The sequence below is a fragment of the Prionailurus bengalensis genome, chromosome B3 (assembly GCF_016509475.1).
Source record: "Prionailurus bengalensis isolate Pbe53 chromosome B3, Fcat_Pben_1.1_paternal_pri, whole genome shotgun sequence".
NCBI lineage: Eukaryota > Metazoa > Chordata > Mammalia > Carnivora > Felidae > Prionailurus > Prionailurus bengalensis.
In genome coordinates, this window is record NC_057355.1 from 31,821,294 (window position 1) to 31,833,476 (window position 12,183).

General features: G+C 47.5%; 1 protein-coding gene across 2 annotated transcripts in view; it reads right to left on the bottom strand.

Moving 5' to 3' along the window:
* ARID3B (AT-rich interaction domain 3B) overlaps window positions 1–11,741 on the bottom strand; it is a 58,492-nt gene extending 46,751 nt beyond the window's left edge. For both annotated transcript variants that reach the window (XM_043555018.1, XM_043555017.1), the window contains exons 1-2: window positions 11,608–11,741; window positions 8,428–9,062 (exon numbers count right to left, since the gene is read on the bottom strand). In XM_043555018.1, coding sequence (XP_043410953.1) covers window positions 8,428–8,985 — 558 coding nt within the window. In that variant the 5' untranslated portion in view covers window positions 8,986–9,062; window positions 11,608–11,741. The remainder of the gene's footprint in view (window positions 1–8,427; window positions 9,063–11,607) is intronic.
* Window positions 11,742–12,183: the final 442 nt, after the last annotated feature.

Genomic DNA, 12,183 nt, shown 5'->3' on the forward strand with positions numbered 1-12,183 from the left:
AGAGACAGAGTGTGAGCAGGGGAGGGGCAGAGACAGAGGGAGACACAGAATCCGAAGCAGGCTCCAGGCTCCAAACTGTCAGCACAGGGCCCGACTCGGGCTCAAACTCATGAACCGTGAGATCATGACCTAGGCCCAAGTCAGACACTTAACTTACTGAGCTACCCAGGCTCTCCCAACTATATGATATTCTAAAGAAGGTGAAACTATGGAGACAATTAAAAAAAAAAAATTCAGTGGTTGCCAGGGAAGGAGGGATGAACAGGTGGAATACAGAGGATTTTTAGGGCAGTGAAACTACTCTGTATGATACCACAGTGGAAGATATATGCCATTATACATTTGTCAAAACCCACAGAATGCACAGCACTAAGAGTGGACCCTATGTAACCACAGACTTTGGGTGATAATGATGTGTCAATATAGGTTCATCGATTGCAGGAGATGTACCCCTCTAGTGGGGAATTTTGACAGTGGGAGAGGCTGTGTGTAGGTTGGGGCAGGGACTATACGAGAAATCACTGTACCTTCTACTCAGCTTTGCTGTGAACCTAAGACTGCTCTAAAAAAAAAAAAAAAAGAAAAGAAAGAAATAATGCCATTGACATTAAAAAAAAGAAAAACAAAAACAGGGCAAACTAAAAGACAGTGGAAGACACAAATATTTATTCAGCACCTATTATCTGCTATCACTCTGCTAGGTACAGAGATACAATGATAAGCAAAACAGATATGGTCCCTGTCCTCTTATAGCTTACACCTAGTATAGGAATCAGATAGCAAACAAACAAAGCAACCGCACAAATATAAAAGTATAATGTTCAATGATAGCATATAACCTGATTTACAGCAAAGGTGAAGACAGTGCCTCTGAGAAAGAGATGTTTAAGGTGAGAACTGAAGGCTGGATAAGAGTTAGCCTAGAGGAATGTTCTAGGCAGAAAGACTAGCATATAAAAAGGGCAGTGTGGTTGGAGTAGAATGATAGATCAGGAGATTCACAAAAATAAGGCTGGACAAACAAGCAGGGATCAGATTATAAAGATTTTGGCTTTTGCAACTGGAGCAACTGACACCACACTTGGATGGCATTAACGGAGTAACATAATCGGATTTATTTTTTAGAAGATCATTCTAGTTGCTGTGTAGAGAATGGATTAGAATGGGGGAGGGAAGACAGAAACTTGTGGATAGCTCCAGCAGTAGGTAGGCTACCCGGATTAGGTAGGTGATAGTGGAGAAGGAGAAAAGTAGCACAATTCTAGACATTTCAATGGGAGAATTGGTAAGACTTGGTGCTGGACTGGATGGATATCAAATGGAGTGACAGAGTAGGAGGTATGAGAGATGGTCGACTCTGAGGTCTCTGACATGAAGACCAAGTGGAGAGAAATGTCACTTCAGAGAAGGAAAAATAAAGGAGGAAGTAATTATAGGGGAGTAGGTTGGAAAGCAAGAGATGCCAGTGAAATACCTAGGTGGACATTTCAGGAATGTAGCTGGGGATACAGCAATTGAGCTCAGAATGGAAAAATGGGCTCAAACAATGCATACTGGAGTCCATGGCTTGTGGGCAGTATTTAAAACCATGAGAGTGAAAGAAAATTGCTCAGGGGAGCCTATATAGAGAAAGTTTAAGCCCAAGCCCTGGGTAACTTGGGGTTCTAGCAGTCGCACAGAAGAGAAAGGAAAATAAGCCAATGGAGGGGCTATGGAAAGCAAAGGAAGAGAATGCTTCAAGGAGAGGGGTCCACTGTATTTGGAACCACTGAGAAATCAAGTGAGGTGAGGGTAGGTTGGGCTTAGCAACATGGCGGTCACTGGGAGGCCTCACCAAGAGGAACTTCAGGGACACGGAAGAGACGGAGCCCAGACTGAAGTGTGCTGAGGAGTAAGCAGGAGATGACAAAGTGGAGGTGGGGAGTGCAAACAATTCCTCTGAGCAGCTCTGTTGTGGGGAGGGGAGACAATGAGGACCAAGCAGGAAGGAGAGATGGCCAGTCAAGGGAAGGTTTTTCTTTCTTTTTTTTTTTTTTTTTTAAATTTTTTTTTTTTCAACGTTTATTTATTTTTGGGACAGAGAGAGACAGAGCATGAACGGGGGAGGGGCAGAGAGAGAGGGAGACACAGAATCGGAAACAGGCTCCAGGCTCCGAGCCATCAGCCCAGAGCCTGACGCGGGGCTCGAACTCACGGACCGCGAGATCGTGACCTGGCTGAAGTCGGACGCTTTCCGACTGCGCCACCCAGGTGCCCCAAGGGAAGGTTTTTAAAAAGTGACTTCTCATTCCCTTGTAACAAATGAATCAGACAGACTTACTGATTAAAGGAGTTTTTTGCTGTTGTTGTTTTTAAATTTGGGAGATAGCAGAACACGCGTGAATGTGGAAAAAAGCTTCAGAAGCCAGTGGGTCCCAAGAAATAGTCCTTTCTCTGATGGAGCAAGTCCCTGAGAATTAGGAGGGGATGGGATCTCAGACACATGTAGAGGGATCAATGTTTGGTAAGAACTGTAAGGAACTAACTTAAGTTGCGACCATGCCTTTATAAGAATTCAATGTAAATAAGGCTTAGTTCCACCTAAAGAAATATGCACAAATCCCTATTTTTTTTTTTTAAGTAAGGTCCCTGCCCAATGTGGAGCCCAACGCAGGGCCCAAACTCACGATCCTGAGATCAAGACCTGAGCTGAGATCAAGAGCTGGATGTTTAACCAGCTCTGAGCTACCCAGGCGCCCCCCCCCCCCCATATCCCTATTTTAATGTGGAAAGAAGCAGCTTCAAAAGTGCAATCGTTTCTCAACAAGGAGAAAATAAAAATTTTTTTAAAGGTGCGGACTAAAAAAAAAGTGCAATGGTTTCAGCTGACATAAACCTGAAATGTTTCAGAGAACTCCAGAATACTAGAGTTTGGTTACAGCTCTAGGAAACTTTAAAAGAAATTGTTTTAGAGCAGTATCTAAGATTTATGGAGCATCTTACTTATACGGGTAGTAAAGACTAAAGGATTACAGCTTCAAAAAGTATCTCAGTGCAGGGGCACCTGGGTGGCTCAGTCGGTTGAGCGTCCGACTTTGGCTCAGGTCATGATCTGGCGGTCTGTGAGTTCGAGCCCCGCGTCGGGCTCTGTGCTGACAGCTCAGAGCCTGGAGCCTGCTTCGGATTCTGTGTCTCCCTCTTTCTCTGCCCCTCCCCCGCTCATGCTCTCTCTCTCTCTCTCTCTCTCTCTCTCTCTCTCTCTCTCTCTCTGTCAAAAATAAATAAACATTAAAAAAAAAAAAAAAAAAGTATCTCAGTGGTAATGACAATCTGACCCAACCCTTGTATGACGGTATAAATTGTACAAAGGTCTCTCACTTCTATTCTTTGGCCACCTTGGTAATATCTTTACAATTGCTCACTGAACACAGCAGGAGAGGATTACCATCCTGTGGGATAGATGGATGCATGGGTTCAGAATGGCAGGCTAGGACACCTGTCCCAAGCAAGCAGTGAAGCTAGGACCTAAAGCCACATTTTTGGCTCCAAAACCAATGCCGATTTACTAATTAAATCTGTTACCAATTAACAAGTTTGCTGAATATTTATGCCTTAACCTTTCAGGGTTAATGTATAAAAGGGCAACCAAGTCTAAAAATCACCACAGGCATTTTTAGACATCACGGAATGCCAGGCTAGAAGCACCACTGGTAGAAATAAATGAGACAGTACAAGTTCTAGGTCTCAATCCTCTCCTCAGTGACAGTTTGGTCTCCCAGGTGACTGTGGGGAAAGACATGAACTCAACACAGACATTGAAAGTAGAAGTGACAAACACTTTAAGTTTGACAAACTCTTCAGAGACCAAGACCAAAACGCAAAGAAACAGAGTCTAGGGCGGCGTCGAGGAAGGCACGGCGTACGTTCTGTTTCCAATTACACAACGTAGAGCAGGGTTTCTCAACACAGTAGTAGTGACATTTTGCACCAGGAAATTCTTTGTCGTGGGGGGACTGTCCTGTGCAGTACAGGATGTAGTAGGGCCTCTACTCACTATATGCCAGTAGCACATCTCCTACACCCCAGTCACGACAACCAAACATGTCTCCTGACGTTGTCAAACAACCTCTGGGAGCAGGGTGGGGGGAGACTGACCTCAATTCAGAACCAACCACTGGCTGGTTCCACTGTGATGGCAGAAGCTAAGGGCATGCAAGACAGACCTACAAAGAAAGCGAGGAAAGCTTATGACCTTATTTTTTTCAGGCACCAGTTTGCACAGTCTTTACAAAAAGCATCAAATGTTCCAAGGACAGGTAGCATGTACCGAGAAAAGTAGGCCTAGTCCAAGAAACGGCACCTTACTACTTAGAGGAACTCTTAGTAATAGGTTTTACAGACCAAGCAGTCAGCCATCCTTCCTCCTTCCCACACTTGGTGACCGAGGTGACCAGCAAAGCAGGCCGAAAATCAGACACATACACTCGGCTCCCCCATGCCTACCAAGGTGTTCCTCATCTTTCTATTCTCTGTCAGGGAGTCTACACCCTTCTGGAAACCTTCTGGCTCCACTAACAGGCTCAAGACAGACAAAGCCTGTATTGCCTGAACTACCCTCTTCCCAGGAGGGCAGAAGACCACCTCTAATAGGCCAGTAACACCCTCCATTTGGTTGTATGCTGACAGGGCTCTACTGATCTCCCTTGAGAGAAGGGACACTCAGCTCTTTGTCTGTTGCCTTGTTTTACAATTATTTACTCTGCCTATCGAAATCTGATGGGCTTTAGAATGCTTGGTTCAATGGCATTATCTATTTTCCCATCACTCTGGTGTCAGAGAATACTACATTCTGTCTAACGATCCAGGCCTTAAGAAGCAATTCTTTTCTAAGAGTTTCTTTAAGGAGAATCCATAAAATTATCTTGACTTCCCATGTTCTAAGAAAAGGGCTATAGAACAAAAGATAATCTGTGGAATCCTTAGGCTTTTTAAATTTTGCTTTTTGCTTGGCAGATGCCTGCTGACCCAAGTCCCCAAAGTCTTGTAAAATAACTTGGGTATTCCTGCTGGTTTCCCAAGCTGTGCTAGCCATGCTGTTGTCAAAATTAACTTTTTTACCTTGGTGTGTGAATGTCCGAAACAAAACCTCGTTTTAAAATATCTGCAGCATTGCTATGACTGGGCAGCTGGGCTTCAGCTGACTTAGGACAGAGTGAAATTACTGCCACCCAAGCCCCAGTCCTCCTAGAGGTTTCCACACGGCCTCTGCTTAGACGGTGAGCATCTTGAGAGGGAAGCCCACAGTTAGTCCATGGAGCTCAGTCCCTCCCTGCAAAGAAGCTTTTTACAAAGAAGACTTTTACAAAGTCTGTTGTGTAAAAGACCAAAATGGATACTGCAACACATTAACAATGAGATCATTTTGTGTTCCCTGTAGATCTCTGTAACTATTGCTGGAACAAAGGATACCCCGTTCCTGCTCTCTACAAGTCAACTGCATCAGAAATAGAAGACTGTGAACAATAAAAAAGCTAATTTCATGCTCTGTGATGGTTCCTATAGGCTCTCCCCAAGTACAGTTTTTCAGCACCCCCTTCCTAAGCACAGCTTTTTAAAAGTTGTTGGTTTTTTTTGTTTGTTTGTTTTTTGTTTTGTTTTTTATATCCCAAGCACATTATTTACTTCTTTAAAAGATTAAGGGTACCTGGGTGACTTGGTCGGTTAAACATCCAACTTCAGCTCAGGTCATGATCTCATAGTTTGAGTTCAAGGCCCGCATCCACCTCTGTGCTGACAGCTCAGAGCCTGGAGCCTGCTTCAGATTCTCTCTCTCCCTCTCTCTCTCTTTCTCCCCCACTCACACTCTTGTTTCTGCCTCTCTCAAAACTAAACATTAAGAAAAAAAATTTTTAAGGCAGGATTAGACAAAGGAGGAGGGCACAGACCAAAGCAATTTTCTAAAATTAAACTCAAAAGGAAAAGGTGTGCATCTGAGGTTTTCCCCAACCCAGTTCTTGGTCTCTGAATCCAAGGGGAAGGGAAATTTGGGACGTGAGATTAGGCCTCAGCTACGCAGGCATTTATAAAACATCCTGGCAGGTGCTCTGCCAGGCAGTCTATAATTAGTGAGTGTGCCTCAGAAACTTAAAACGAACTCAAAGGGTTTCAGAAACCATCAGCCAGCCCCTGAGCACTGAGCTGTGTAGTCCTGGGGCCACTCCGCCCAGAACACGGCGCTGGGTGCCCGCTACCGTGCATCCGTGTGTGCATGCACACGCCGGCTGGGGAGAGTCTCTTTTTTCAAAGCTCTCATGGCTTGACCTCAACACCTGCTACACTTCCTGAAGACAGACAGGCTCTGGAGCTCCACTTGTTCCTCGCACGCGGCTGCACTTTCTAGGAACGACCGCACACACGCAGAGGCTGGCCAGCTGCCAAGGCGGGGGCAGCCCAGCCGCCTCGGGCCTGAACTTTCCCAGTGCTGTCAGGGCGGGATCCCGCTATGAGCTGACTCAGCGGCCGGCATGGAACTCTGCCAGCCACAAGGCAGCGCGGGGGCTGCAGGCAACTCACAGATGTTTTGCTAAACCAAAGCAATCAGCCAGGAGGCGGGTCTGGGCTGGCGGCCAGGCTGCCGCTGTCGTGGAAGCGGGGACTCTCTGATCCAAGTCCCAGCTCTGCCACTACCTCCCGGTGATCTGAGGGAAAACCTCGGTGCACCTCGGCATCTTGCCTGTTCCGGGGCCTGTGTGGCTGCGGTGGAGGAGGTGGAGGAGGTGGAGGACGGTGCATAAAAGAGCGCCTGGAGCACTCCTACCTACCGTGCTAGCTCAGTCAATCCTCACAACACCCTCAGGAGGTACGCCTGTTTTCACTGCACAGACGAAAGGATGCAGGCTCACAGACTGAGAGCCCTACTAAAGGATCACAAGGGTAATAAATGGAAGAAATGGGAACTGAACCCCCCACTTTGCTAGCTCTGGAATCTACTGCAAACACTGCTGTGGTCAAACGCAGATCAATTACACAGAGCTCCTGTATTCAAAGCCGCTGATTTTTCAGGTTCCAAAGGACCTTTCTTACAGGACTTCTCAGTTGCCCTGTGAACACCCACAGCTCTTTACAACTTATTTCCAAAGAGCAAAGCACCACTGGGCCGCATGAAGAGCATGTACTTGTGGGGAGTACCCAGATACTACCAGCTTTATCACGAACTCCCTAAGCACCAGCAAGTCACTTAACCTGGAACAATCCACCAACACTCCCATTCTGTTGGTGAGGAAAAACTGCATGGCAGGTCAGAAAGGGAAGAGGAATCAGAAGCCAAAGGCTTGGCTGACAACACAGATTCCTTGGGCTCCACCCAAATAGAATTCATTTTTATTTTTAATGTTTATTTATTTTGAAAGAAAGAGGGAATGCATGCAAGCAGGGACAGGGGCAGAGAAAGAGGAGAGAGAGGGAGACAGAGAATCCCAAGCGGGCTCTGCACTGTCAGCACAGAGCCCAATGCCAGGCTGGAATTCACAAACCATGACCTGAGCCAAAAGCAAGAGTCAGACACTTAACTGACTGAGCCACCCAGGCACCCCCCAAAATATAATTAAGACCCTGGGATCTGTATTTTTTAAAGCTTACAGGATAACTGTGATGCTCAGCCACGTCTGAAAATCACCTGCACGTGGGGCACCTGGGTGGTTCAGACGTTTAAGTGTCCAGCTCTCGAGTTTGGCTCAGGTCACAATCTCATGTTTGTGAGATCAAGTCCCATGTGGGGCTCTGTGCTGAGTGTGGAGCCTACTTGGGATTCTCTCTCTCCCACTCTGCCCCTACCCCTGTCACAGACAGACAAACAAACAAACGCCACTTGAAAATCACTTCAGCTTACCTTGGCTAAAATTGGAATTTTGAGGTCTACCTTTTCCTGTTTCAAAGGGGGTGGTATAAGGGTGAAATGAAATCATGTCTACAATGCTCTTCGTTGGAAAACATACACAACACAGGTGCTTCTTGTCAGCTACACTTAACTGCAAAACAACAAAACTGTCCTTAAAGAGTACGATCCTGGGTTAGCCTGGGGCTATGAAATGGTCTTAGGCAAGACTGTTCTCTTACTAATGTACAAAAACTGTAATTAGAGTCGCGTGTCGCATATATTTAGATATCCTTCATAACACTGTTGCAACCTCATCCTTCCTTTTTAAAAAAAGAGATTGTACTGACATTCTTTCACATCCAATTTGAAACTATATTAGGAGGACACACTTCATTGCTGTAATCAAGAAACGAGTATGGGGAAAAAAAACTCAAAGCCTATTTATGGTGAGACCGTTGGGTCACTGAAGCGGGGTGAGAAGGCACACACTGGCGGAGACCCCGGACCTGGCAGTATCCCTCGCAGCCAACCTTTAGGAAGGACAAATGACCCCCTGCACCACAAAGACTGACCTGCTTGAGCTGCTCATCCAGATTCCAGCTCGGCTGCCCAGCTGTGGAGACGGAAGGTGGGGCCTTGGAAGCATCTTTGGTATGGTCTTCTTTAGCTTGCTGTCCCCGCGGCGGGAGCCCCGGCGCTGGAAGCAGACCGGACACGGGTGCTGCTCTGGGGTCCTGGCGAACCACTTTCTGCACATGAAAATACTTTGAAGGAGCCTGGGCCTCTTTCTCAGCCACCTCTGCAACTTCGTCATCCCCATCCTCATCTTCCAGACCTCCTTCCTCTTCCTCAGGCTCTGAGTTCACGTTGCTCCGTTCAAACACTCGGGCCACTGCTGTGGCTGGTGGAACTCTGGCTAAGGGCCCCAGGGCAGGGCTGCCAGAAGACCTCCCAGGGGTGGCGGAAAGGAGAGTCTGCTGAGCGACCAACTTCTGGGCATATAAGAATGGGACTTCCCTCATCTGTTGTCCCTGCTTCTCCCTGGCATCCATCTGCAGAGGAGCCAGGTGTGGTGGCGGTGGCGGTGGCGGTGGCGGCGGCGGCTGCTTCTGTTGCTGCAGTGGCTCCATCACTGCCTCGAGTTTCACCCACCGATTGGCATGGCTCTGAACCTGGGCACAGCCCAGTGGGCACACTGGGTCTGAACCTTAAGTGATCGACAGAAACCACAAAGAAGGAGAAACAAAGGGGGGAAATGTAAAACAGGTATTAAAAGACTTTCTTTTTTCCACTAAAGGGTGTGAGTTCTGAACACTAAACATACACTCCTAAGCCTGGGTTTTAAGAGGAATGAGCGGACTTGGGGGGAGGGAGGTTGGAGGGGACGTAGTGAACGGTGTGAAGACAGGATGAGTCTCAGCAGAGGTGGACTACCGTGGGTTTAAAAAGAAGTAAATCCAGACAATACCTAGCCTGTGAACTTCTGTGTTCTGACCTTTCTCTCTCAACATTATCAAACATTAGCCAGTTTATTACTGTGAACTTCTGTGTTCTGATCTCTCTCTCTCATTATCGAACATTAGCCAGTTTATTACTGAAAAGGCAACTGGGTTTGCACTGTACAAAGGTGGTGAGTATGAAAACCTCAAGAATAAAGGAAAGAAGGTCCTGCCTACAAAAGAGGGAACACTGTTTACGTTCCCAGGCCCATCAGAGAAAGAAGTACCATCCAAGCCAGACGCAGAGCAATCAGGAAGACAGAATGATTTCTCTCATACCAAAACAGAACCTAGCAAACGGCTTTTAGGTTTAAACTTTTCAAATTTCCCAGATCAAATTGCCAGCCTGCTCTTCAAGTGGGCCAAGCCATGTTAACTGTACATTATGGCCTCAAAAAGAATCCAATTTCAACAACATGAAAGAAATACACAAGGAGGCAAGAGTTTCAAATTGCAATCGTCACTCAAAAAACAAACAGTGGGGGAATTCCTCTGGAGATTTTAAAGTTAATTAAATTGAAACAGATATTAATATTGTCTCAACAACAAGGCAATGCTTCTTTTTTATAAACCACCAAGTAAATCTCTTCACATCTCTTTTCTTTCTGATTCACTTCTACTATGATATTCTAAGACAAATACCAAAAAGAAAAGGCTTTCAGGCCAAAAGTACTCTAGGGACAGGTTTATCAGCATTCTTACCAATCAGTCTCCAAACACATCCCCCTTTCACACCCTCTTCTCCGCTAGCTCCCTCTTTCCCGTCCTCCTCTCCAGATCTCCACCCCCAACAAACCTCACTTGAGTTATGTTTCCCCATAACTGATTGGATTACTACGCACGGGCAAATTTTAGGTAACAGGACTCGCAACATGGCGTACAATGTTGTCATCACATGAAAGAAGAAGCTGCTTCGCACAGGTTGGGACTTGATATTTGCATTGTTTCACTGTTTTAGAACGGAGTATAAAGATTAAAAAAAAAAAAAAACAACTAAATGCCTTCAGTGTTTTCAAAAATTCATGGGGAAGTAATCACATCCCTAACAATAAAAACTGTGTGGTTTTATTAATTTTTTAATGGGTTAGAGGAAAAAGGTACAATTTTTAAAGCTAGGCAAAAAAGCAGAGATAAGAATTCTCATTTTCGGTTTATCTGAGAAGCACTGCTTTTGCCTTTTGAATTTGGTGGAAGATTCAAATTCCAATTTGCCTCTTACTGCCTTTACTTCCTCTCTTGGCACTTGAGAAAGTGTGAGTTACGCCTGCAGCTTTAGCCCTTTTTATAGTGTAACAGAACATGAAAAGACTTACACCCACATTAAATCCAGTTGGCAAAAGTATGCATTTAGGATAAAAACTGGCGTAAAAAAAAATTAAACAAAAGAATAAAGCAAATAATTCGGTGGTCATTTTGATTTTCCTTACAATCATTGCAGTCAATCAGTTACAAGAGGAATAATTTTTCGACTGAGTCCTGCCAGCCATTGAACAACTGCTTCTTGTCCTGTGGCACCATCTTCTTAGTATGCTGTCCCCAGCAGAGGGGGAGGTGTCTCACAGCCTCTTTAGTAAGATTGAAATGACTCAGTTCCACAACTCAATACACACACCCTCCCCCAAGAGCCCATCAACCAACTGTCCCTAAGCAGAAAGATCCAAACAATAATGCCACCTGCCTGTATTTAGAAAACTTGTGTCTCAGAAATCTAAGCCAGTTCATCCCTTCACACGGCCCCCTCCCCCATTTCCACTAAAGTTCCCGGACCACCATGCCCGGCGCAACGGACCGCTTGTAGCTTTGAACCCGGCCTCCCCTACCATTCCCGCTACCTTCGCTGCCGGATCCCTCTGGCCCCGGTTCCCTTCAAGCCCCACACCTCCTTCCCTGGTTACGCCAGCACCACCCCCCCCTCTTCATTATACCCCCAATCGCAGCCCTATCACTTTTACCTCCACCAAGCCCTCTCAGCCAATCCGCTGGCTCTTCTTCGATCGCCCCAACCCCACCTATCCTCGCCCTCAGTTCCCGGGGGCCCCTTACTCTTCCCATCTCTTTATCTCAAATCACCCTACTGGTTGCAGGGCGCCTCGGGTCTCCTCCCGACGCTCTCACTTTTCCCCCGCGGCCCCGCGCTCAGCCGGCCCGCGCCTTCGCGTCTCCCCCCCACACACCTGCCTCCCCTCGCGTACCTCCACCTGCCACAGCCCACTCTCCCGCGCGACTGAGGGAGCCGGGCCCCACGCGGCTTACCTGTGCGCAGCTCTTCGGGTCCGGCCGGGGGGGGGGTGAAAGCAGCCACTCAGGCCCCGCCGCAGCAGCTGCGTCTCGGACTCCTCCGCAGCCGGGGGCCACAGCCGGGGCGGGGCCCGCACCGGAAGCGGCGCCGCGGGGCCGGGACCGCGAGCCCGGGGCGGGGCCGGGGCGGGGCCACACTGGGTGGGGCGGGGCCTGAGGCCGGAAGCAGCCAAAATGGGAACGAGGGGGCGGGGTCAAGCGGAAGTGACTTCTAGGGACGGCTCCGCCCGACTGAGTCGTTGGCGGAAGCGGATGGAAGCTGGCGGAAGCTTCCGCCAATGGGGAGCGTGGACTCCGCGGCGTTCCGGTGTGAGGGCTTCCGCGCGGAGTTGAAAAGAGATGGGCTGCGTTCAGTCTTCTCTGTGTTTTCTGTTTGTGGAGGTGTGGAGCGGCGTCAGGTTGGTAGGAAGGTAAATAAAGGACGAGAGGTGTCCGTGTTTTTTTCTGCTTCCGTCCCCTTCCCAGCCACCTGCTTTCAAACCGATTTTCCTCTGAGATGCCCTCTTCCAGACCAGTTTTCTCTGAACCTCT